The sequence below is a fragment of the Alexandromys fortis genome, unplaced genomic scaffold (assembly GCF_014885135.2).
Source record: "Alexandromys fortis isolate MF-2015 unplaced genomic scaffold, M_Fortis_MF-2015_v1.1 scaffold_73, whole genome shotgun sequence".
In the NCBI taxonomy this organism is placed as follows: domain Eukaryota; kingdom Metazoa; phylum Chordata; class Mammalia; order Rodentia; family Cricetidae; genus Alexandromys; species Alexandromys fortis.
In genome coordinates, this window is record NW_026067959.1 from 2,986,629 (window position 1) to 3,011,716 (window position 25,088).

At 38.7% G+C, this 25,088-nt stretch overlaps 1 protein-coding gene across 3 annotated transcripts in view; it reads right to left on the bottom strand.

The window, feature by feature from the left end:
* Positions 1-8,947: 8,947 nt before the first annotated feature.
* The window catches only part of Ddx4 (DEAD-box helicase 4), a 53,891-nt gene continuing 37,750 nt past the window's right edge, over positions 8,948-25,088 (bottom strand). For all 3 annotated transcript variants that reach the window (XM_050152853.1, XM_050152854.1, XM_050152852.1), the window contains 7 exons: positions 22,526-22,655; positions 20,657-20,823; positions 15,915-16,060; positions 11,845-11,944; positions 10,838-11,108; positions 10,619-10,732; positions 8,948-9,630 (listed from right to left, as the gene is read on the bottom strand). In XM_050152853.1, coding sequence (XP_050008810.1) covers positions 9,544-9,630; positions 10,619-10,732; positions 10,838-11,108; positions 11,845-11,944; positions 15,915-16,060; positions 20,657-20,823; positions 22,526-22,655 — 1,015 coding nt within the window. In that variant the 3' untranslated portion in view covers positions 8,948-9,543. The remainder of the gene's footprint in view (positions 9,631-10,618; positions 10,733-10,837; positions 11,109-11,844; positions 11,945-15,914; positions 16,061-20,656; positions 20,824-22,525; positions 22,656-25,088) is intronic.

Consider the following 25,088-nt stretch of genomic DNA (forward strand, 5'->3'; position numbering starts at 1 on the left):
TCACTTTCAAAGGAAGAGAAATTCATACAGGAATTTAAGCATTCACTCAGGGACAGAGGGGTAAGAGTCAAAAAAAGAGATTTAGTTGCGTTTTTCTGTTTTATAGATGAAATATGCCCCTGGTTAACTTTAACCAGCCCAGAAATAGATCCTAATATTTGGGATAAGGTGGGTAAAAGTCTTAGTAAATTGATTAAAGTAGGTGATTCTGTGCCGGACGTTGTTCTTACTTACTGGTCCCTAATCAGAGAAATCATAAATAGCCCAGAATGTGGAGGGGACGGTTCCCGCCTCCTGACAATAGTTACAGAATTCTTAGAGGCATCCTGCCCGCCATCTCGTGACGAGAAGGGGTGTCCTTCCCCGCGCCCTTCAGTTATTATTAGTATCCCTGAGGACCCCTCCTCAGAGCCTATTAATCCCACGGCAGGTCCCCAAGAGGAAACCGTAAGTAACGGCTGGAGATAAGAGTCAAAAATCGCCTAAAGGCATTTATCCATCGCTGGTTGCTTTTAAAAATGAACCCAAACTTAGCCAGCAGGACTTGGATCACTGGATTCGACATCCGGAGGAGCTCTCAGATTCAGAGTCCGAAAATGAGCTAGAAGCGGCTGGATATAAGGACGCAAAGCATGGCAGAGGAGAGAGGGTTCCCCACGTCTTCCTTAGTCAGCCAAAAAAGACTCCGCAGCCGCCGCCCTATGCTCTGACCACCCCCGAGAGCCCGCCTTTACCCACTCCTTTGGTTCAGGAATTAGTTAATACAAAAGCTGGATTGATCAGTGGTCTATGCCTCAGGAAAAGGTTCAGGCTGCCCTGCAGTTAGTGCAGGAACAACTAGAGCAGGGACATCTTGAACCCTCCACATCCCAATGGAACACCCCCATTTTTGTTAATAGAAAGAAAAATGGGGACTGGAGACTGTTACAGGACTTAAGGGAGGTTAATAAGACCATGATGCCCATGGGGGCTTTACAACCAGGCCTGCCATCACCGGTTGCTATTCCCAAAGGATTTCATAAAATTGTTATTGATATCAAAAATTGCTTTTTTTCCTATCCCTTTGCATCCCTTTACAATCCTGATTGTAAACGATTTGCGTTCTCTATTCCAATTATCAACCATGCTGGCCCAAATCCGCGATTTCAATGGCAAGTCCTGCCCCAGGGCATGGCTAACTCGCCCACCCTGTGTCAGCGTTTTGTAGCTCAATCTGTGAACCCCATAAGATTGCTATATCCCACTGCCTACATTCTGCATTATACAGATGACGTATTGATAGCTGCTGATAAGATTGAGGTAGTAAATCAAATAGCTCAGGATTTAGTTTTAGCCTTACAAGATAGAGGTTTTATTATAACTCCAGAGAAAATTCAAACTTGTTACCCCTTTTTATTTCTGGGATTTCAATTGGACCCAACCTTGATTCATATGCAAAAGATTCATATTAAAAGAACCAAATTAAGTTGCTTAAATGATTTTCAAAAACTCTTAGGCGATATTAATTGGCTACGCCCTTATCTCCGACTCACAGCAGGAGATTTAAAACCATTGTTTAATATATTACAAGGGGACCCCGATCCCAGCTCTCCCAGGAGTCTCACACCAGAAGCAGAAGCTTCACTCGTAAAAGTAGAGGAAGCTATATCTCAGCAAGGCATGGGATACTTTGATCCCGCAAAAATTCTTTATTTGTTGTTATTTAACACTGACTATATGCCTTCCGGACTTCTGTGGCAGGAGGAGCAACCACTTTTATGGGTTCATGCACCTGCTACCTCATCCAAAGTCATGCCCCCCTATCCCTTCTTGGTAAACCAAATCCTGTTTTCAGGAATTAAGACTGCAGTTCGCTATTTTGGCCGCGATCCTGACGTTATCGTCACCCCATATTCAGGACAACAAATTGCCTGGCTACAGCAGAGGCATGATGAATGGGCTGTGTTACTTGCTGGATTCCACAGAAAGCTTGACACTCACATGCCAGGGAACAAGCTTATCCAATTTCTTAATATCACACCTTTTACATTTTTAAAGAACACATGCCTGCGGCCCATACCAAATGCCTTGCTTGTTTTTATAGATAGTTCGAAAAATGGGAAAGCCTCATGTTATTAATGATAAGGCCTACTCTATTGATACCCCATATAGATCTGCCCAGATGGTAGAATTGTATGCAGCATTCACCATATTCCAATTGATCTGCCACCAGGAATTTAATTTGTTTTCTGATAGCCAATATGTTGTTAGGGCCCTTCAGGTCCTCGAAATGGTGCCTACTATTCAGCCTTCAACACCAACATTTCAATTGTTTTCCAAAATCCAAAGGTTAATTAGAGATCGCTCATATTTATTTTTTGTGGGCCATATTCGAGCACATTCGGGTTTGCCTGGACCTTTAACACGGGGGAATGAATTGGCAGACAAGGGCACACGTTTAGTAGCCTCGGTCTCTGTACAGGATCCCGTGAAGGAGGCCCAGGCTGCCCACTTGCTTCATCATCTTAATGCCTCAACCTTGCGTCTTAGATTCGGTGTAACTAGAGAACAAGCCAGACAAATTGTTAAAAACTGCAAGAATTGTGTGACCCTTTTGCCTGAACCCCAGTGGGGAGTCAATCCTCGGGGCCTGATCCCAGGGGAACTATGGCAAATGGATGTTACTCATATCCCTTCCTTTGGTAAACTTAAATATGTTCACGTCACTATTGATACTTTTAGTGGCTTCCTGTATGCATCCGCTCAGACGGGGGAAGCCACTAAACAGGTTATTGCCCACTTGTTTCTTACATTTTCTGCAATGGGACAACCCAAAACACTTAAAACTGATAATGGACCTGGATATACTAGCCAGAAATTTAAACAATTCTGTGCCCAGTTAAATATAAAACATTATACTGGTATTCCCTACAATCCACAAGGCCAGGGCATTGTTGAACGTGCCAATCAGACACTCAAGCATACCATCTTTAAATTAATGGCACAAGAGACACTTTACCCCATAAAAGGTAATGCTAAGATAATCTTGGCCCATGCTCTCTTTGTGCTCAATTTCCTAACATTGGATAATCGGGGGAGGTCTGCTGCGGACAGACTGTGGCACCCCTCTACCCAATCTAACTATGCACAAGCCCTGTGGAAGGACCCCTTGTCGGGTGCCTGGGCTGGCCCTGACCCTGTGCTTATATGGGGAAAAGGCCATGCATGTATTTATGATACCAAGGCCCAAGATGCCAGATGGCTCCCTGAACGTCTGATAAAATTGTATAATCCAACCAGGGAAAATAAGCCCTGAGAAAATTTCCCTTGTGTTTTCTTTCAGATGCTGACAAAAATCTTGACACCGCCTTGGCTATGGGTCCTCCTAATTTGGACCCGTCATCTCGGAGGAGCAGCACCCCCGTATCAATTTTTCAATTTTACCTGGCAAATCATAAACGAAGCAGGTGACATCGCTAACTCCTCCTCCACTATAGCTGCAACTCCTGATTGGGGCCCTTTAGAAGTAGATCTTTGCAAATTGGCTTTGGGAGGCCATTCAGATTGGGGCGTACAGGATAAGTTTCTCCCTTTAGCAAAGGCTCCAGAAATTCCATTCGATTTCTCGAAGGAGCCTGGCTGTACCACTAGATTTAGCAGGCGTGTCCTCGCTCTCATACCAATATATGTTTGCCCCGGAGCCTCCCACAGAGATCGCTCTTTGGCCTACAAATGTGGATTTAGTCCTGACTATTTCTGTGCCTCATGGGGCTGTGAAACTACTGGGGATACATATTGGAATCCCTCTTCTTCCTGGGATTATATTCAAGTTAAGAGAAAAGGCCCAAAGCAAAGCATAGCTGCTCGATGTACACCTCACAGATGGTGCAACCCCTTAGTAATCACCTTTACGGAAGCAGGAAAAAGGTTTGATTGGGCCAGTTCTAGAGGACTAGAATGGGGACTCCGTCTCTATAGGAGCGGAAGAGACTTTGGGGTGACTTTTAAAATAAAGTTACTAAAAACAGTCCCTCAATTCGCTGTTACCGCGGTAGGCCCCAATAAGGCATTGCATTTTCTGACCAGAGAGCAGCTTAGTCATCCTTCAACTCGCAAACAAACTCCGACCAACAGTTTCTCTGTATCAGCCCCTACCTTTCAACCCACCTTGCCCCAAGGACCTCCCTCTTCTGCTGATCTTATTCTATCTATGGTCAATGCTTCTATAGATGCTTTACATGCTATTAATGATTCCCTATATGAGGAATGCTGGGTTTGCTTTTCACCAAAGCCACCCTTTTATGAAGGTGTGGCTGCTTTTGGCTCCCCCAACTTAACTAATGATACAAGACATTTAGGATGGCATCCTGTTGATGGTGAAGGTCTTACTATAAGCCAGGTCTCTGGCATAGGATTATGCCTTAGGGGACCAGCCTTGCGCTTCCCTCAACCATTGCAGTATACCTGCAATCAGACACTTATTGTCAATATTTCTTTTTCTTATATCTCTGCACCTGAAGGACTCTATTTTGCCTGTTCCTTGGGCCTTACCACTTATATAGTTACCAATAATTTTTTGATCAAAGACGATTATTGTGTACTAGTGCGGTTGGTACCTCGTCTGACGATACATGAGTCAGAGAATCTCCTCCACTTTTGGGAACAAGGCGCTATTATGCCCCGATACAAGAGGGAACCTATTTCAGCCATTACCTTGGCTGTTATTTTGGGATTAGGAGCCACAGGTGCAGGAACAGGGATTGCCTCTCTTATCACCTCCCAACAGCAATATGCTCAACTTAGTCTGGCAGTAGACAGAGACATTCAGGAATTACAAAAGGGTCTGGAAAACCTAAAAGATTCATTAGTCTCTCTGTCAGAGGTGGTTTTGCAGAATAGACGAGGCCTTGACCTGCTTTTTCTTAAGGAAGGGGGACTTTGTGTTGCCCTTAAAGAAGAATGTTGCTTTTATTCAGATAAAACAGGCTTAGTACAGGATAGCATACAGAAGGTAAAAAATAGTTTAGAAGAAAGAAAAAGAAACAGAGAAAAGCAGGAGTCTTGGTACCAAAACTGGTTCTCTACTTCCCCTTGGCTGTCCACACTTTTGCCTAGTTTATTGGGCCCTCTTGTGGGACTATTACTGCTATTATCCTTCGGCCCTTGGGCCTTTAAAAAACTAACCAGCTTTATTAAGACCCAGATTGACGAAATAACAAAGGATTACATAGCTGTTCATTACCATCGCCTGAACACTCGAGGCTCCATGGAGGACCTCAGAGCTCCAGAGACAGAGCAACCTGCAGCTGCTCTCCAATTTTCCACCCTTGCTACTCATCCCAAACCCTTTAGGTCCTGGAATCCCTGGAAAAAAATGTTTGGCAGGCAGCACTCGTAATCTTATTGTGGAGTAGGCATTTAGGAAGGACGACATACCTTAGGCCAGACTAAAAGGTGAATACTGGGTTTGGAAGGTGCCCCTTTCTTCTTGTCTGAAAGATGGAGTTATTGGTGCCCAAATTATATCATATCTTTTGTTTAAGGAGCTCCTCACAGTTTTTTCATTAATGATAGACGCAGGGGCCCAATGATGGGAGTTAGTGTGGATCCTCACCTGAATAGCACACCATACAGAGGCTGTAAAGGCCGGCTCAACATGGCATGGTACCAGGTACGAGGAACGCTCTCCACATGGCCTAAGACAGGGTGCCCTGTGGTCTGCTTACTTTAATCCTGCTAGATACCTTTTATTTGAGGAGCTCCAAGGACAGGCAACTTATGGCAGGATATCCCCCAACCTAAGACAGGGTCCTGGGAACCCTATGACGGGTAAGGGGGAAAGAAAAAAGACCTGGTCCCCACTCGACCTAAGAATCATCGGGCACCCCTCTGTTCCCAGGAGAGGTAAATTGCTTCACCATTCGAGAAGAGGGTCTCTACTTGTCCCAGTCCCTTCTTTAGATCTGACACCGTGGTTGACTCTGACTTGGTGCCCTTCACTTAATAGCTGCCTGCCTTTATATAAGAGAGGGGGATTTGTGAGGAGCCATTTCCCCCCTAAAAATCATTACAGGAACCATCACCCTGGGGAGTCTGCAGGGAACCCCACACCCAAAATTATGTTAAGAATCGTTCTATTGACAGAACCTGCCCCACACCCAATTAACTGTTATCTGTTAGCGGAACCTGCCTCACATTCCAGCTATCCAGGGAACCAGGTGTGGCAACTCGTGACTTCTTGGCCTACCTGACCGAATGTAACCTCCTGGCCTAAGTGACGAACCTGAACCACGTGACCTATGTTGAGGTAGGAGCAGTGAGGCTGCGTCCCCGGCACCCGGCCGCCCGCATGGCTAGCTTATGCCCCGAAATAATTACATGGAAACTGTATTCTTTTAAACACTGTCTGGCCCGGCTAGTTCCAGTTTCTTATTGGCTAGCTCTTACATATTGTTCTAACCCATTTCTAATATTCTGTGTAGCCCACGAGGTGGCTTACCAGGGAGGATCCTAACCTGCGTCTGTCTGGAGTGGGAGAACCATGGCGACTCCCTGACTCAGCTTCTTTCTCCCAGCATTCTCTTCTGTTTACTGCACCCACCTATGTTCTAACCAATAAAATGGGCCAAGCCAGTTTCTTTATTAGCCAATGACCTTCCTCCATCATTTCCTTTTTTTTTTTTGAGGCCTCCGGAGGGGGAGGTGCCGCCAGCGGTGGCCTCTGGGAGCCTCCGAATCAGGGCAGGTATCTGCAAAGTCCCACTGGGCGCCAAAATGAAGTGGCAGCTTAGATTAATGTAGACAAATTGTGTAGGTATTTGCACAAATTTAATGAAAACAAGACTCACGAAACCAAGGTTCCAGCGGAGTACAAGAAGCAAAAAAGGGCCCGCGGCTTCTGCGCACCCAATTTATCAGTAAACATTTGCTCAAGGCGAGCCCGCCCCCTAACCCTACAGGCTGCAGAGTGGGTTACAACCCCTAGACTAGTGACCCACCCAAGGCAGCAACACTGCATGAAAATATGCAAAGAGCTGAACAGCTATGGGACCATAGAAGCCTCAAAAAGAAACAGTAAGTTCAAGAGGAACATAAAGATCACTCCTAGAGCACCCTCTCCCCAAAAGGACATTCTTCGAAGCACACTAAGTAGTTCCTAGAATTCAAAGGCCTACTCATCACTATGAAACAGAAGAACTGCTATAAAAAACTTGAATCTCCTAAGCAAAACTATGAGTTTTAAAAGTATAATACATTACAAACAAATTGCTCAGATTATGATCCACATTTAAGGCAAGTTTGTTTATGGAATAGTTTTGAAAATTGTCCACTTGGCCCCAACAACTATAATCTTCCTCTCTTCGGATACAAATAGAAGTCATAAAACTAGGAAAACAGTGAAGATTATCGAGACTGTTAATTGACCCACCTTGTGGACATTTGCATAGGTACAATATAAATACTGGCTTCTGTTTTAATTTTAGAATCAACAGATTCCAGGGAGATCATGGTTATGGAACAGAATGCATTTGGAAATGTAAATATCCAGTTTAGCCTGCTATGTCTGTCAAAAGGAAGACAGGCAAGAGAAAGGATGACTTTAGTATCATTCCACAAAATATACTTTTATAGTAAATTAAAGAGAAATGAGTTATATTCTAATATCAAAATGAGCAGATGTTTAAACACTGCAGGCCAAAGATATACGTATATAAATATATATAAATGCAGCAGCTAGAAACGGTTAAAGGCAGTTGATTATAGACTAGGGGTGGGGATTTGAAAAAAATGAACAGAGAATACTATTTTAAACACTTCTTACAGAATTTTGTTTCCTAACTATAACTATAGATAATTTTAAGGAAATTATGCATAGAGATGAAAGAATTAACTGAACACAGGAAGATTCACAGTTGGTTTGTGGTGTTGGTGAGATTATGTATACTTTCCAGCTTTATTTTGACTCAAAGATGCTATTTATAGTATTTATAATTAAGCAAAAATCACAAACTTTGAAAGCTATGACTAAGACTCTGAGTAAATGAAAATAGAGACAAGCATTTACTATAAATGTTCTTTGCAAATACTTATGAGAAGAGGAAAAATTAAAACAGATGTTAAAATAATAATGCAAACATCTTCATTAGTTCAGTCTTTCCCAGAAGTGAGTTTATAAATAAAGGAAATGTTTTCCAGGTTTTCATCAGTTGAAGTGCCCTATTTGAGCCGTTCATGTATGGTGTTGTATTCCTGCATATCCACACATCAAGAACATACACTGATGTATTTCCCTGTATAGTTTTCATTCTTTTTCTATAGGCTCAATACATTTTAGACAATCTATTCCTTTATTTTTATTTTTTTTAGTTGTTGAAAAAAATTTCTGCCTCCTCCCCGTTTCCCATTTCCCTCCCCCTCCTCCCACTTCCTTCCCCCCCCCCTCCTCCCCCTCTCCCCCCACCCCATTGCCCCTCCCTCTCGAGACTGCTCGATCTATTCCTTTTTGTGTTTTCTGTCCTTAAGAGTTTCAAGTCAACCTTAATTCCTGACTCAAAAGATTTTTAAAATTCTGTATTTTATAATCTGAACTACTTTAAATTAGCACACAGGGTACTGGATATCTTCATGACATTTTTGAGAGTTTACATGGAATTATTTTTTACTATGGCATGGGGTAGATAAATTCAAGATACATAATGACAAGGTTCTTCCCATTACAACTATAAAACATGAATAAAAATATGATGAAACTGAAATACTGTGTTTGTTGATAAGTGGGCTAGATTCTAAGACTAATATTCATTACCACATCTTATTATTAATGAAAGTTACACATTAATATTTGATTTGTTTAAAACTACTTGCTTACTGCACTGATTTCATGAGAAACAAATTTTCCAGATATGAGAACTAGAAACTGTAATATGCCACAAGAAAAATGAAAACGCTGTTGGAAAACTTAGGGGGAAATGTGTTTCATTTTTTATTTCCAAGGAAAATCTGTATATTATAAAAGCAAACATTTGTCATACCACCAAGTACAGAGTTCACATTGCAAACTGAACCATTTTCATGACATGTCTGATGATCTAGAAATCAAATAACTTTGAAAGGATTCAGTCTCCACTGTTCCATGAAAATCATGTTATCACATGTACTACACTATTCCTTCTTTTAAAGGATCAAGTAGAAATTAGACCCAATAATTAACCAAAAGTACATCATATCCTATTGCTTGTTTTATAGGATCATAAACACTATACTAAGATTTAGCACTTGGACATGAAACATGTCTTAACTTTCTGAATATGCTAGAAATAACAAAAACATTTCAATGCTTTAATATTTCTAGTTAATACCATTTATATCAGTAACTGCAATGTTGTAACTTTCAGCATCTCACATAACTAGTCAATGAAGTTGGTTATTTTAAGGGTTGGGAGTAAGAACAGAAGAACAGGAGATCTAAGAATATCAGGTTTCACACTTCTGTTAAATTTTTAAAATAAAAACTGCTTTCTTCTCTGCATCAGAACTATCAGACTTGAAGTATGTTTGTTTGCTTTAATCCCATGACTCGTCATCCACTGGACTGGGAGCTTGTGAAGAAGAAATCCCTGCTGTATTCAAAGTGTTCTTGCCCTGGTAATTCTTTTTTTTAAAAAGAAAAGAAAGTGAAAGAGACAAGTTATGGCAGTCTTAATATTACATTGTCTGGACTAATAGCAGAGACTCACTTTCTACCCTGTCTATCCCAAGCATGCAATGACTTTCTTATAAAATGATTCTCTTGATAAAAGGCCCATACAAACGTGTAAAGTCTAAATTGTACAAGATAACTCAAGAAAAAGATTTTTCAAGTCCCTAAGTTTTAGAGAGCAGAAAAATTTAATATTAAACTTCAAGTAAGTATAAATGTTTATTAAGAACACTTCTCTAGCCGGGTGGTGGTGGCACACCCCTTTAATCCCAGCACTCGGGAGGCAGAGGCAGGCGGATCTCTGTGAGTTCGAGACCAGCCTGGTCTAGAAGAGCTAGTTCCAGGACAGGCTCCAAAACCTCAGAGAAACCCTGTCTCGAAAAAAAAAAAAAAAAAAAAAAAAAAAACACTTCTCTACACCAAAATTTACTGCAAAGAAAAAATAAAAAAAACTTGGCATGCCATTAAGACTTATAGCACCCTTGCTCTTGCATCTTGTCTTTTTTTTTGAATATTTATTTATTTATTATGTATACAATATTCTGTCTGTGTGTATGTCTGCAGGCCAGAAGAGGGCACCAGACCTCATTACAGATGGTGGTGAGCCACCATGTGGTTGCTGGGAATTGAACTCAGGACCTTTGGAAAAGCAGGCGATGCTCTTAACCACTGAGCCATCTCTCCAGTTCCCATTGCATCTTGTCTTAATAATATGGTCAAAATCAAAGAATTCTTTAGAAAGTTTAGAAGATCCCAACAAATATGAGCAAAAAGGAACTGGGGTGTTCAACTTTAACCTCACATACATACATACTTATGTTATAAATGACATAGATAATTAAAATGATAGCTGTAATTACTGAATAGTATTACCTCATAGAATCAAGCACATTTTAAAAGGGCAATTAGATACCCATTTCTAAATGTTTCTCAACTAACCTTCCTCGTGTCAACAGATGCAAACACAGTTCCTCTTGTGCTATTACTGAAGCCAGGAGGTACGTATGTACTAAAGGCAATTTCTTCTAGCCAAGCAGGAACATCCTGTTGAGCCTTAAGAAAATAAAAACTTCTTATGCAACATGAAATCTCAAAAATTGTAAAACAACAAAGAACTACTCCATTTTAAGTACTTAAAGTTAAACTGTTTAGACTTACATCTGATAGTACTTTAACGAGAGGCTGTGCTAAATGATTATCAGATTCTGTATCGAAAAAAGAAATTGCTCTGCCAGTATTTCCACAACGCCCAGTACGTCCAATTCGATGAACATATTCATCAATGGTAGAAGGAAGATCAAAATTGATAACATGTTGAACATTTTCAATATCAAGCCCTCTGGCAGCTACTGAAGTAGCAACAAGAACTGGGCACTTTCCACATCGAAAATCTCCAAGAGCTTGCTCTCTCTCCCTCTGTTCCCGATCACTTTTTAAAAAAAGAATTTTGCATTAGAGTCACTTTTGAGGAAGTTCATCAAGCAGCATTATTTCAAAAATAAATATGACAGCACATAATATTAATGCCCACTATGCATGCACCAAGTACTATAATAAACCATCAAGCCACCAATTTATCCTCAGTCTTTAGCTGTTAACAGCCACCCCATTAGCAGATGGAGTAGGATACAGCTAAAAGGACCAGAATATAAATCCCAGTAACCAACAAGTAATTTCTAGTCTTAGCATAAGAGTATATATTTAATCTACTTGGTTAGAATTATTGCTCAAAAAATAGTCTTAAAGTACAACTCCAGAATTCTACATATTCAAAAATTATTTTAAATCTTCTAATAAAGTATCAAAGTTGTGTTAATATACTTTTTTTTAGCATTCCAACCTCAAAAAGAAAGGTCAGAGATTAGATTAAGCATAAGAAACATCTACATTTAAGAGCCAGAGACCTATGGACCACTCTTGACAAGTTCCCATTCATTAAGAGTTTAAGGCAGACTTTCAGTTTGCCTGTACCTACTACTTAGTTCTTATAAAAACAAAGATTAAAGGGCCAAGGAAACATCCAGTAACGATGCTTTTCTCCAAGCCTAATAAATTGAATTCTACCTCAGAAACTCATATTTAAAAAGAGAACCAATTCCAAAAAGTATTGACATACACACAAGAATACTAATACAATTTCAAAAAATGAAGAATAATGTACTCACCCATGAATACTTGTAGTTGATATTTTTTCTTGACAAAGAAAAGTTGCAATGAAATCTGCTTTTTTCTTGGTGTCAACAAAAACCATAGTTCTTTCATCACCTAATAAAACCACAAAATTATTAATATCCAAGCTACAAAATTTAAAAAGGCAAATTAGAGCAAGAAACTTTGTCTCAGCCACTGCTGTACTGCTAGAGTACAGAAAGAGTGTTTCCTCAACAAATGTTTGCCAAGGAAAGAGACAACTGTTTTCCAACTAGAGGGATTTTAAAAAGGTAAGTGTGTTTTCTTAAGCAAATACAAATAACTGCCTGCCATCTCTTAATAATTTCAAGTTTGTCTTGTTCACTTTTGCTTTTCCATTTCGTACTCTATAAATGCCTGTTACTTCCACAAATAATTCACTCTTTCACTATGCCCAGAGGGGTGAAGACATTTACACTAATGACATCTGACCCTGGGCAACTAAACTCTAACATCTCTGTGCCAATGCCATCTCTTATTTCAAACCCTTCATGTCCAGAACGCAATACAGTTAAAGGTTGGCCTTTTCCCAAGGCTTAACTCATTAAAAAATATTTACTTGCAAGATTAAAGTATTTAACTGGCACGGATTATTCTATACAGGGGTAACTCTACAAAATGCTGAAAAGAAAGAGTTATAGCCTTAATAGAAGAAAGAATCTTTTTGCTCATGATCACTCTTCCCTACCTCCCTGTCAGCTCACTTTATGACAACTATTTAGTGGCTGGCTGTCACCAATCTAGATAAAGGGGAAAAAATAGTTCCTGCTATCATTGTGGGCACATAGTAATACATATTAAATCCTAAAACCATCAGCAAAAAGAGTAAGATCTAGAGTTTACTTCTGTTCTAGCTGCTGCTCTATTGCTGTGAAGAAACACCATGACCAAGGCAATACTTATAAAAGAAGATTTAATTCAGGGTTTGCTTACAATGTGTCTCTGAGGATTAGTTCACTATAATGGCAGGAACATGGCCACACTTAGCATTGGAGCAGTAGATGAGAGCTACATCCCGATTGGCAGGCAAAGAGAGGTTGGGCCTGGAACTGGCTTTTAAATCGTCAAATCCCAGCCCCTAGGGATACACTTCTTCCAACAAGGAATTACTTCCTACTTCTTCCCAAATAATGCCACTCCCTGGTGACTAATACTTCAAATGTATGAGCCTGTGGGGGCCAATCTTGTTCAAACCACCACAGCTTTAAATAAAACAGATGGTATCTGAGCAAGGATAGAACTACTGATAGTGAACTATGCAGATTCTCAGAGAAAGAACATTATAAAACAGAGGGGAAAGTAAGTATAAAGGTTCTGAAACACTGACTTTCTCATGATACAAACAACAAAAATAAAAAAGAGGAGCTGGAGGATGGTTCAGTGGGTAAAGGCACATGCTGGTCTGTTCCCAGCACACATATGGTAGATTACAATTACCCCTAATCCAGTTCCAGGAGACCGAAAGCCCTCTTCTGACCTCAACAAACATCAAGACGTGTACATAGTACATATAAATATATGCAGGCAAAACACTCACATACATAATAATTAGACCTAAAAGAGAAAAACAGGTAACAGGTCCATTGTGTCCTGGGTATTCTGAGCAGAGGTAACAGCAAGCACAAAAGCACTAAGGCAGAACTGTGGCTGGATATTTGAAGTAGAATAACGAACAAAGCATGGTTCAAGGACAGCGAACAAGGGAAAGACAGTACATGTCAAAGAAGTAATGGAGGACATCACATTTTGAACAGAGATGTGCTATGACCTTTAACTTAGTAGTTAAAGGAATATATGCATACAGATGCATGTGTGTCTGGTTAAGACAAGACCTTACTATGTATCCCAGGCTGGCCTCAACCCCTCAATCCTCCTGTCTCAGCCACCCGAGTGCAGAGATTTTAAGCATGCACCACTATACCCAGACACGTATGATGGAAGAACCAAGAGGATTCTGCTATAATATCAGAAGTATAATTATGGAAAGAAATAAGAAATTGCTTTTGCATCTAAGCAACTAGAAGAATAAAATTACCATTAACTAATAAAACAAGGCTGCTATTTTAAAGACCTGTTTTGGGATTGGGAAGATGACTAGGTTGGTAAAGTGCCAGTCACGCAGGCATGATGTAAGCTGAGCTCAGATCCCCAGCATCCATGTAAAACACTAGGCACAACAGTATATACCTGTACTTCAGCATAGGGGAGATGAAGACAGCAGGAAGATCACTTGGGATCTCTGGCCAGCCAGTCTAGCCAAAGAGGTTAAGTAAGCTCCAGGTTCAGTGAGACCCTGCCTCAAAAAGTAATGTGGAGTGGGCAAGGACACTTTATCAAATGAGCCATGCACCCAGATTGCTAAAATCTGTACTTCTATGTTAACGCTTAGCCTGCAACTGAAGTAGAAAAGCTGAAAATATAAGCTCTGTGTGCATTTATAATTCAGAAAGGGCTTTAACATTCTGAAATCACTGAGTTAGTGCCCAATGGGAGTATTAATACAAGTCTCCTAAAAAAAAAAAAGCTCTATTCTGATTGGTTTATAAAGATGAATAAAGTAGAAAAATGCCATTGAAATATCCCTAAAATTCCAAGAAAGTAAAAAAGTTAACTTCTTATAAAGATGAATAAAGTAGAAAAATGTCACTGAAATATCCCTAAAATTCCAAGGAAGTAAAAAAGTTAACTTCTTAACACTTTCCAGGTAAGTTGTGAACATTTTGAGCTAAGTTTACATAATTAAGTGAAATTTTTCATGAGAATGATTTATTTATTTTGGTTTTTAAAAGTACTGTATTTTTCCTCTTAAACAAGAAAGTACTGTATTTTTCCTCTTAAACAAGGTTAATATTATATAAACATGTATCAAATAAGATAAAATATTCCTTCATGATTAAGTTATGAACATGTAACTCTTCATTAAGCTACACTGAGTCATTATTCAACAATATTTATAAGTATACTATAGTGAAAGTCATTCTAAAAAACTTCAAGTAACCCAAAACAGTAGACAGTGCTAGGGAGCATAAATACTACCTCTCAGGGACTACAGGACAGCTCAGTCAAGGTGTTTGGCACTGATTCTGAGAACTTGAGTCTGATCTGGAATACTGTGGAAGAAGAGAACCAATTCCTACAAGAAGTTTTCTGACCCTCATACATTCTCCATTGCATGTTGTGTATACACATGTACACACATATGTAAATAACTATTTAAAAAACATTGCTCATTATTACAACTGACTTCTCATCCCGCTGTCTCAAAACTGACATTCCAGCTGAACAAGAATCATTAAACTAGGAGAATAAGGGTGGAGGGAAAGTGTAGTACATAAACAGACTACAAGATGATCATGCCAGTTATTTTCAGTCTCATAACAAAGCTACTTCAAGCAAACACAAAACAAAATTTAAGAACAAAAATAATTTGGAGGAAGACAGAGAAATTTTTTTCATGGATATTATGAAGGACAGAATTTGATTCTCAAGTCCCCTCCAGCCCTGAAACACTTTTAACTTCATGAGTATGAGAAGACTCTTTAATGGGCAAGAAATGAGAAACCAGAAACACAAAATCAGCAAGAGTTCACATTGTTTTTTCTTTGAAAACTGGGTCTTGCTATTAGGCCATGGTGGTCTTGAACTCACATACCACCTGCCTGACCTTCATGAAAGCTGGGGTCCCAGAGCTGTTTACCTGTACAGACTGAAGAATTAGCTTTCAACATAGTAACAGTGCTAAAAACATGTGTTACCTTAAAACCTTCCTAGTTTTCTAAAACACACACACACACACACACACACACTCTTCTGTTGAAATACTTTTTAGCCAAGTACTGGTAAACTAAGTCTCAAATACCTTCTATATTCAACTTATACGACATAAAGGAATACTTTTATACAATTTATAATACAAACTAAGTCATAGTCATCTATAAAGTATTCACAGAAAAATATTTATTAAAATTATTATACAAAATGGTGATTTTAAAAAATATTTTAAAATTCAAAATCGCAAGAAAATAATTATATTAAAATAAGGTACCTATGTTTCGTAGGATCTCAACAAGTTTTTCTCTTTTTGAATACTGGCCAATTTGAAGAATGGTCTGCTGAACATCTCTGCAAGCTCCTCCCACTTGTCCAACAGCAACAAACAAATAATTTGACTTTAAAAACTCCCCAGCCAACCTTAAAAGAGAAAATATTACTCCTTAGCTTATCCTTGTCCATTTGTGCTCATGGTGTTTCAGTCCTGTGAATGTAACTCACAGCAACACAAAGACTGGTAAGATGGTTACTTATGCTACCCAAGTATTATTCTCAAAGACCAGGATAAAATGTTAAGACTTTTAAAATATACAATTACTAACAAAAACATCTGTGCCAAACTATGAACTCAGGAAGTTTCAGTGAACTGTAGAGGACGGGGATGGAGCTCAACTGGTAGAGGGCTCCTTAGCATGTCCAAAGCCCTGGGTTTGATTAGCAGCACCACGTATACACCAGGTTGTGGTGGTGCATGCCTGCAATCTCAGCACTCAGGAGGTAGAGGCAACATCATCTCTAGCTACACAGCAAGCTTAAGGCCAGTCTGGGCTATATGAGACCCTGTCTCATGAGACGGAAGCAGGGAGGAAGGAGGGATTGAAATATAAACCTAAAGCACAAATTCGATTCTAATCTAATTTTTTATGAATACTTGCTATTGCTCAGATTTATTTTCTGAAATATTACTTGTTAAGTTACTCTTCTTTAAATAAATGGTTATAAGTAAACCAGATTACAGGTCAATGTTTTTCATGTCACAATACATATAGAAAAATGAGACGTAAGGGCCATGCAAAACTTGGCTGTATAAGGTCGCCTCAGAAGTTGACACACAGTAATTTACTATGTGAATGCAGTTGAAAGTCATGCTTTATATCACCCACAAACACAACCCTGTGGGGACACTGCCAATTAAGGTAGCTGAGCTTTTAGGGTTAAGAAGGGAGAGTACAAGTCTTTAGTAAATGCTACCCTTTTGTGTAGGTAAGTCCAGTGTTTAATAGTTGTTTCCTTGAATGTAACAAAATAGCTCAGACTCAGCATACCCAAAATCTAGGGAAGTTACTGTTTCTTCTTGCTCCTTATTTATTCTCTTGCCATAAAAACACAACTTTTCTTTCTTAGTTTCCAGTTTCCTCCAATTATGTTTTTAAAATTTTTTTGGAATTATAATTACATCATCTCCCCTTTCCTTTTCTTCCCTCAAATCCTCCCATGTACTTCCCCCACCTTGCTCCCCTTTCAAATTTATGGCCTCTTTTTAATCATTGTTACATAATGCATATTCATTCTTAATACAACCTAATCAGTCCATGTGATGGTACTTGTATACATATGTTTTCAGAAGTTTTTTTTAATTTTTTATTTATTTATTAAAGATTTCTGACTCTTCCCCGCCACCGCCTCCCATTTCCCTCCCCATTTTTTTTTTTTAATAGTTTTTTTGAGACAGGGTTTCTCTGTAGTTTTGGAGCCTGTCCTGGAACTAGCTCTTGTAGACCAGGCTGGTCTCGAACTCACAGAGATCCGCCTGCCTCTGCCTCTGCCTCCCAAGTGCTAGAATTAAAGGCGTGTGCCACCACTGCCCAGCAGAAGGTTATTTTTTAATATACCTTCTTCAAGAGTTAATTCCCTCTTCTCCCAGCCAACTGAAATTTTTAGTATCTGTTATCCCTTCACTTGCTTAAGCATTCATGACACATGGTATTGGGATCACAAAGATGAATACATTGGTATCAACCTCAAATAGGACAAGTTCTATCAAATTTTTTTAATTCAGGATTAGAATATTAACATTTACTGCACAGAATATTAAACTCCAAGAAAAGTATAATGCTTTCTATAGTTTCTTCCACAAAAGAAAAGATATGAAATTAAATTCATGTATTAGAACCTTTAAAACTTTTAGGCTTGATCCATAGGAACAGCAAGTAAGGAAAGTTATATTTGAATAATTTTTAAACAACTGTCAATCTGAATATTTTTCAAAGACTGAAAAATTAAAGGAATGTTGTAAAGGAGGAATTACCATGATTCAAAGTAGTTTGGCTTCAAAAGACTAAGGTACATAAGTCCAAATAAGAAAAGACAGACATAAAGGGGAAAAGTAGGTTCAACTTTGGACCTCAACAAGAGTCACTACTAACTTGTTTCTAAGAAAAAAATACCTCACCAAAAGTAAGTATGAAACTCTGTGGTTACATAAAAAAAATCATGTGTACAAGAATAACTTGGAGTTACAGGTAGAAGTGGAAGCCAATGGCATGAAGACTGCCCTGGTTCAGGAATGAACAGAATGAGAAAATGGTTTTTTATTTTTAAGATGGTAAATCAGAAAATGCACCACGCAATTATCCTCTTCTGTGAGAGAATCAAAATTAGTTATCACCCTTTAGAAAGGTGAGTGGTTATGGAAAACACTCAAGCTCAACAGTGAACAGTCAGAAACCTAGGGACACCCAGACCCTGAATAGTAAGAGTGAGAGTGTGAGTTCTACTGCAGACTACAAAGCAGCAAAGACAGGACAGAGACGAAAGAAGGAGTGACAGCCCCATCACCATGGGATATCATTTCCAACTTTACAGTATCAGAATAACAGGAGCTGGATTTATGGGAGTTCCCTCCACCTCAATCTAGCATGCACAGTTTAAGCTGATTCTCTCTGACCCTCATGTGAAGAGGACAGCACAAAAGGCACCTGGGACATCCATCAGGCCTTTTCTGGGTGTGTCAAATAACTCTGGAGCAAAGCATTAGAGGAGGAATTATTTCTATATAGCTCATAGGGCAACTGGGAGGAATTTCAACAATCATTCTTTCTGATCACTTAAGCTTTTGCTCTTGCCAAGGGCCATATAGCCTAACACACAAAAGGAAAGTTCTGAGTACATGAGTTGCCATGTTCACTCTTGCCCACATGGTCAACCTTATGGCAAGAGAAGAAATTCTTTTTTTTTTTACTAAGACTTTCTGTTACTGATGTTTTACTTTTAGATATGCATTTTGCTTTCCTGTTTGTCTTCCTCTTTCAATAATTCATTCCCCTCCCCCCTTTACATTATTTTTGCTTTTTTATCATTTTTGACATCTTTTATTATTCTTCCTTTTTAAAGATTAAAAAGTATAGTACAGCTTGTTCTACTGTGTTTTGTGTTCTCATCTACTGATGTCATAGTGGTTATTTTATACTTCATTATCTCTGTTTTGCTTCAATCTGTGTTTTTTTTTTTGCTCACCTCTATGTAGTGCTGAACCTTTGAGCATGGTGGATGGCACACTTTGTCACTGAAGTATACTACCAAGCCTAATCAAAATAAATTGTACTTAACTCCACCTATAACCTAATCCTACCTGAACCTTAGCAGATACTTCAAAATAAATAATAGGGTACATGAAAATTCCCATATGATGACCTAACACCAAAAAAGCATAGTGAAGAGGGTTCTAACAAGTCATTCCTGTATATTTGCCCCATAGCAATCTAAGAGATAACTGATACAGAAATTTGAGGACTTCATACCTGATTTCAAAAGCACACTACAAAGACATTGTAACAAAACTTCATGGTGGTAGCAATAAAACAGGAACAGAGATGGATGAAATAAAGGACCCAAAAGTGAATACATGCATTCACAATCAACGGAATCTTAACAAAGGCATCAACACCACACTGAAAGTCCTAGGCGTGGTGGCACACACCTTTAATTCCAGCACTTGGGAGGCAAAAACCAGGTGAATCTCAATGTCTTTAAGGCAAGGCTTGGTCTACATAATGAGTTCCAGGGAAGTCAAGGAGTACATATTGAGACCCTTCCTTAAAAATTAAACAAAACAAAACAAGAGTAACAACAAAAGAAAACACTGAGGGGGAAAAAGAGCCCCAACAAATGGTGCTGGGAAAACAGGATAGCCACATATACAACACTGAAATTAGACATGCATCTCTCACATCATACAGAAATTAACAACACAATCAAAGACCTAAAACTGTGAAACTACTAGAAGAAAGGCAAACAACTCTCCAAGATACTGGTACAAGCAACAAAAACTTCCAAAATATGATTCCAATAACCCAAACCTGAGACCTAAATTCCAGCAAATGACTGGAATTGTATTAAAGAGCTGCTGCATAGCAAAGGAACAATCAACAGAACAGATAACATATGAATGGGAAAACAAACTCGGCAGCCATTCATTTGATAGAAGCAACACTCAGAATTAAGTCCAAAATCTTAATACCTAAAGAACTAGTCCAATCCAAATATGGGCAAATTCTAAGGCATAAAAACAGCTCGTAAAATATGAAAATACAAAGTATCTTTAGTCATCAGGAAATTAGAAAAACTAACAACAAATGCTGGCAAGAATGTGGGGGGAGAAAAGAGCCTCTACCACTGTTCATTAGGATGTAAACAGCAGTCATTGTGGAAAACAGTACACAGTTCTCATAAAGCATCACACCTGGGTGTTTATCTGAATGAAATGAAGTCAGCATACAAAACTGATCCTGAATACTCATGTTTGGTGTTGAATTATTCACAGTGCCCAGTATCTAGACATATGTGCTGGAGACTGAACTCAGGCTTTCATACTCGCATGGATGGGCATTTTACTATCCCTAAATTAAGTCTCACTATGTAACTGTGGCTGGTCTCAAACTCAGAGATTCATGTTAGGACTAAAGGCATATGCCACCATATGCACCTTTAATTGTTTTAAATAAGGAAAATATTTACCTTTGGATTTCTTCTGGAAAAGTTGCACTGAATAAAAGGGTTTGGCGCTGTTCTTTTGATGGCATTCCAGGACAAGAAATTAACTTCTTCATTTCTGGTCCAAAACCCATATCCAACATTCGGTCAGCTTCATCCAATACTAAGTACTTGACTTGTTTGAGACCGATCTTTAAGGATATTTTCAAAGACAAGAACAGAAAATGCACACTAGTTTATATTGAGCTAAAATACATTCCACAATTTCAACTGTTAAAGTATTCTTAAGGGCTATGCTGGCTAGTTTTATCAATTTGACACAAGCTAGAATCATTCGGGAAAGGAACCTCAGTTGACAAAACGTCTGTGAGGCACTTTCTGAATTAATAATGTAAGTGGGAGGGCCCAACTCAGTGTATGGGGCCATCTCAGGTCTGATGGTCCTGGGTTGCTATAAGGAAGCAGGCTGAGTCATGAGGAGCAAGCCAGTAAACAACATTCCTCTATGGCCTCTGCTTCAGCTTCCTGCCATGCCTTCAGTCGCTGCCCTGACTTCTTTCAATAATAACTATGATGTTGAACCCTTTCCTACCCAGTTTGGTGTGAACATGGTGTTTTATCACAGAAACAGAAACCTTACCTAGTACAGGGAAAATCAAGGCATACAATGATAACTTTTAGGCTCATCACAGATATTAGATAATACTAATATACCTGATCTAAACTTTTTTTTTTAAGACAGGGTTTTTTGTATAGCCCTGGCTACCCTGGAACTCACTCTGTAGACAACGCTACACCCAAACTCAGAGAAAAAGACCTGCCTGCCTCTGCCTCCCAAGTGCTGGGATTAATGGCATGCACAACCACTGCCCAGAATGATATAAACTTTTACTGATATATAAAAATATTTCATAAATTAAGTTTAAAAGAATCTAAAGTATCCTCAGCAATATTTTACCCTATAACTTCTGCAATTAACTGAATATTCTATTATCCCCAATTTCTAACCTATTAGGCACTATCCATATGTAGTTTGAAATATGAATAATTGTGAAATAATTTTATTATTTTAAAACATAAGTTGCAACATATAGCTAATAGTTACTTATATTGGACATCATGGATTCATATTGTATTATATGGAGAAATCAAAATATTTAATGTAAAAAATAAAATCTAACAACATGAAATACTGAAAATATATTAACTTGAGACAGGGTCAAACTGTGTAGCTCTGGCTGTTCTTGAACTACAAGAGACTTTGATACTACCACAAAAATGGTTTAAGGATTTTTCTAGCTATCTTTTTTAAAGGTGCCTTTACCAAAAAAAGAACGTGTTTTAAGTACCCTCTTTAGAGAACACAAAATAATCAATTACAGTTCATTAACATGAACTTAAAGTATTAAGTGATGTAATAACTGGGTATGAGATTCCCAAATGAGTATCTAGCCCTAAAATCTCTTCTTAAAAAGACCTGAAAATAAACAGCTCACACTACTACCATTCACATGCTTTAACAGAACAAACTACTGATGCCCCAAAGAATGAGTCTTAGGAAAAAACTATTCACCAAAACATGTATGGACTATGTAAAAATATTCATCCTATTTTCTTTCATATAACAAAATATCGCTGGAAACAGATACAGGATCTGACCCTAATGCTATCGTTTACTAGAGATAACTAAGGGATTTTAAATAATTAATCTCACTGTTTGTTTTTCCAAGTATAAAATAGAAAATACTATGCCCTGTTGGAATTATCCTGACAATTATGAAAATGAATTCACAGGACCTGATACAAGCAGAAACATAAACAGTGCTCTGGGAAATATACCTTTCATATAACACACCCATCACTGTAACATGTTGTTACCTTCCTGAAGCTTACCTTTTCTTTACCTATGATATCCATCAGCCTCCCTGGTGTAGCACACAGTATGTTACAGCCTTGTACTATCTGTCGGATTGAATGCCCAAACTGGGTTCCCCCATATATGACAACAGCTCTTACACAAGTTCTACAGATAAGAGAAATACCATTTTCCAGTTATTTGGAAATTATACATTTGTTTCTAACACTTTATGAAATAAGACCGATAAAGGAAAAAACATTCAACTATCTAAAATATATTAAAATTTCATTGAGAAAGGAAAGTTTATAATGTCAAAAGGCAAATAAAACAAATCAGGAAGGACTATTTTGCAATCTGTCTGATTAAATGGCTGTTAACAATGAGAAATACCAGCATTCTCCTTCCTCTTCAATCACCCACTCACAAAACAACACAAACAGCCATGGTGAGCTCTCCCTTAGCACCTGTACAGCAGCACTCTCAAGTACTATGTAAGCTGCCAGCAGGAAGGAAGCTTCCTAGCCAGTACCTACTTGATTCCTCTATGGCCTAAGACCATAGTCTGTGGTGTTTTTAGCAATTATCATACATTTTACTGCAATGTAACCAAACCTCTACTGCAGGACACTTAGGTATTTTTCAGTATTTTACTACAGCAATGTGATAAATAAACATCCAAATAGAAATATTCATCTTTTGGTACAGACATTATCTAAATTTATCAAGTTTACTTTTGAAAAATGTTTCTTGGGCTGGAGAGATGACTCAGAGGTTAAGAGCATTGCCTCCTATTCCAAAGGTCCTAAGTTCAATTCCCAGCAACCACATGGTGGCTCACAACCATCTGTAATGGGGTCTGGTGCCCTCTTCTGGCCTGCAGGCATACACACAGACAGAATATTGTATACATAATAAATAAATAAATAAACAAACAAAAACAGAGTTTCTCTTTTATTCAATTTAAAATCAGATACCAATATAATACACTAAGGATTAGCAAGGAACAAACACTAATCTAGCAATTTACACCTAACTTTTGCAAATGGGCTATGAAGTTTGACATTTAAAGAGATTTTAAAAATCATTTTAAATTTATGAAAATGAAAGGCTAGTGGTTACATAAAAGAAGCACTAAAAACACTAAATTTCAGTGGATAAACTATAGCTAACAAATGGAAAATTCATGAAAAAGCAAGCGCTCAAAAAGTAGTTCTATTTGATGATATGAACATGTGAAACAGAAGATACCTATGTTAAACACTGGCAAACTTTTCAACGTTCCGTTTTTTTCCCCAGCATAATATTTTTATTAATTATTTGGAAATTTAATACACCCCATCACACTTGCTTCCCATTCTTCCCAAGTCCACCCTTCCACCTTTGTATTCTACTTCACCCCTTAAAAAAACACACCAAGTCCAACTTGTGTTGCCATACTCACTGGAGCATGGTCAAACTCCCAGTGACTCGCCCCTTAAAGATAATCAAGTCCTCCCCCTGCCCCCACCTACCAGAAGCAATCAACTGAGGAGAGCTACATTTTAGCATCTTTATCAATTTTTAAGGACTCTCTTTATAGTTTCGAGTCTGGACTGTTTCCTTTGGGATGGTGGTTATCAGAGAAACCTTCAGTGTCTGTCATTCTCAGTTATGACTCTGCGGTCATCAATACCTCAGCATAAGAAGCTTCCTGGCCCATAGTAGCCAACAGCATGGGTCATCGACTTCCACGTGGTTTCAAGTGGCAGCATGGATGGTGGACTTCAATAAGGTCTCTGCAGCAGCAAGGTCATAGATGCAGGCCACAGAAATCTTTTGAGGAGGTTTAATTCAGAAAACGAACCATTCTTATCTCATACATCTTCTTGTTGTTTAGGGTCAGTATAGTTGGGCAGTGTGATCAAGGGCAGGACCTTCTCGAGCTCCAGACTGTCATAGCCTAATTATATAACCAGTTCTGATAATGGACTAGCTAAAGATATACTTGCTACAATGTAATAGACTACAGTGTGTGATTTCTGAGACTGCTATTTTATAAAACTACTGCAGCCTCCTATGTGCTCTTTCACTGAGAGTAAATCGCCTGCCATTTCCTAATGAGAGATAAGCATCTCTATGGGCAGCAGCACAACCAGCTCACTGAACCACTACAAACTCAGCTGGTATCCCCTAAGAGACAACACGCTAGAAACACACAGTGAAACTGCATGACATTATTTTTTATTTTATTGATTTTATTGAGCTTTTCTCTGCTCCCCTCCCCTTCTCTCTCTCTCCTCCCCTTCTACCCTCTCCCATGGTCCCATGCTCCCAATTTACTCAGGAGATCTTTTCTTCTACTTCCCGTGTAGATTAGATCCATCTATGTCTCTTCTTAAGGTCCTTTATGCTATTTAGGTTCTCTGGGATTGTGAATGGTAGGCTGGTTTTTCTTTGCTTTATGTCTAAAAGCCACTTAGGAGTTAGTACATATGATATTTGTCTTTCTGAGTCTGGGTTACCTCACTCAATATAATGCTTTCTAGATCCAACTATTTGCCTGCAAATATCAAGATGTCATTATTTTTTTCTGCTGTGTAGTACTCCATTGTATAAATG